The following is a 562-nucleotide window of genomic DNA, read 5'->3' as shown; positions in this document are numbered from 1 at the left end:
CCGCAGAATGAGCACTGTGAAAAAGTCATTTTGGCAGTTCTTATCTTTTTGAAATACATGAATTGTTCAAAGAAAAAGTAAATATTAAATTACACATAATTAAAAAATAATAATAAACAAAAAGAAATTGTTTTTTGTAAAACAAATCAATATGTTTTCCTTTATTTGCAGAAAGAAAATAACAATAGGAAAAAAATACAAATCGCCTCTCATTAACAGAAAAAAAGGGGGAGGAGAAAAAATACGAGACGATGAAATAAGGAGGCGAAAAAAAAAAAAAAAAAAAAAAAAAAAAAAAAAAAAAAGGCGAACGCACAATTAAGAGAGTGACGGGTGGGAGTGAGCTGGTCATTGGGTGGGTCCGTACAGGTCATACGGAGCCCAAAGGGCGTCGAGCGGACAAGGCCGGTTCGAGTCGAGCCGGGCCCATGGCTTCCCGGAGCCGCTCCAATGGAGGAGGCTCACCGGCCCGGAATGTAGATCGCGACAGCTTCCCCGCACATTATCCCCCCCGAGGCCGTGCTGGTTCCATCTGTGCTCGATCGGCGCCACATATCCGGCA

General features: G+C 42.2%; 1 protein-coding gene across 1 annotated transcript in view; it reads right to left on the bottom strand.

Moving 5' to 3' along the window:
* Window positions 1-260: 260 nt before the first annotated feature.
* The window catches only part of LOC110017832 (probable galacturonosyltransferase-like 7), a 1,654-nt gene continuing 1,352 nt past the window's right edge, over window positions 261-562 (bottom strand). The window contains exon 1 of the mRNA XM_020714952.1: window positions 261-562. This exon is cut by the window's right edge and continues 1,352 nt beyond it. Coding sequence (XP_020570611.1) covers window positions 349-562 — 214 coding nt within the window. The 3' untranslated portion in view covers window positions 261-348.

The sequence above is a fragment of the Phalaenopsis equestris genome, unplaced genomic scaffold (assembly GCF_001263595.1).
Source record: "Phalaenopsis equestris unplaced genomic scaffold, ASM126359v1 Scaffold000002, whole genome shotgun sequence".
Classification (NCBI taxonomy): Eukaryota; Viridiplantae; Streptophyta; class Magnoliopsida; order Asparagales; family Orchidaceae; genus Phalaenopsis; species Phalaenopsis equestris.
Note: the sequence above shows the minus strand (reverse complement) of the source record. Positions and strands in the feature narration are given on the sequence as shown.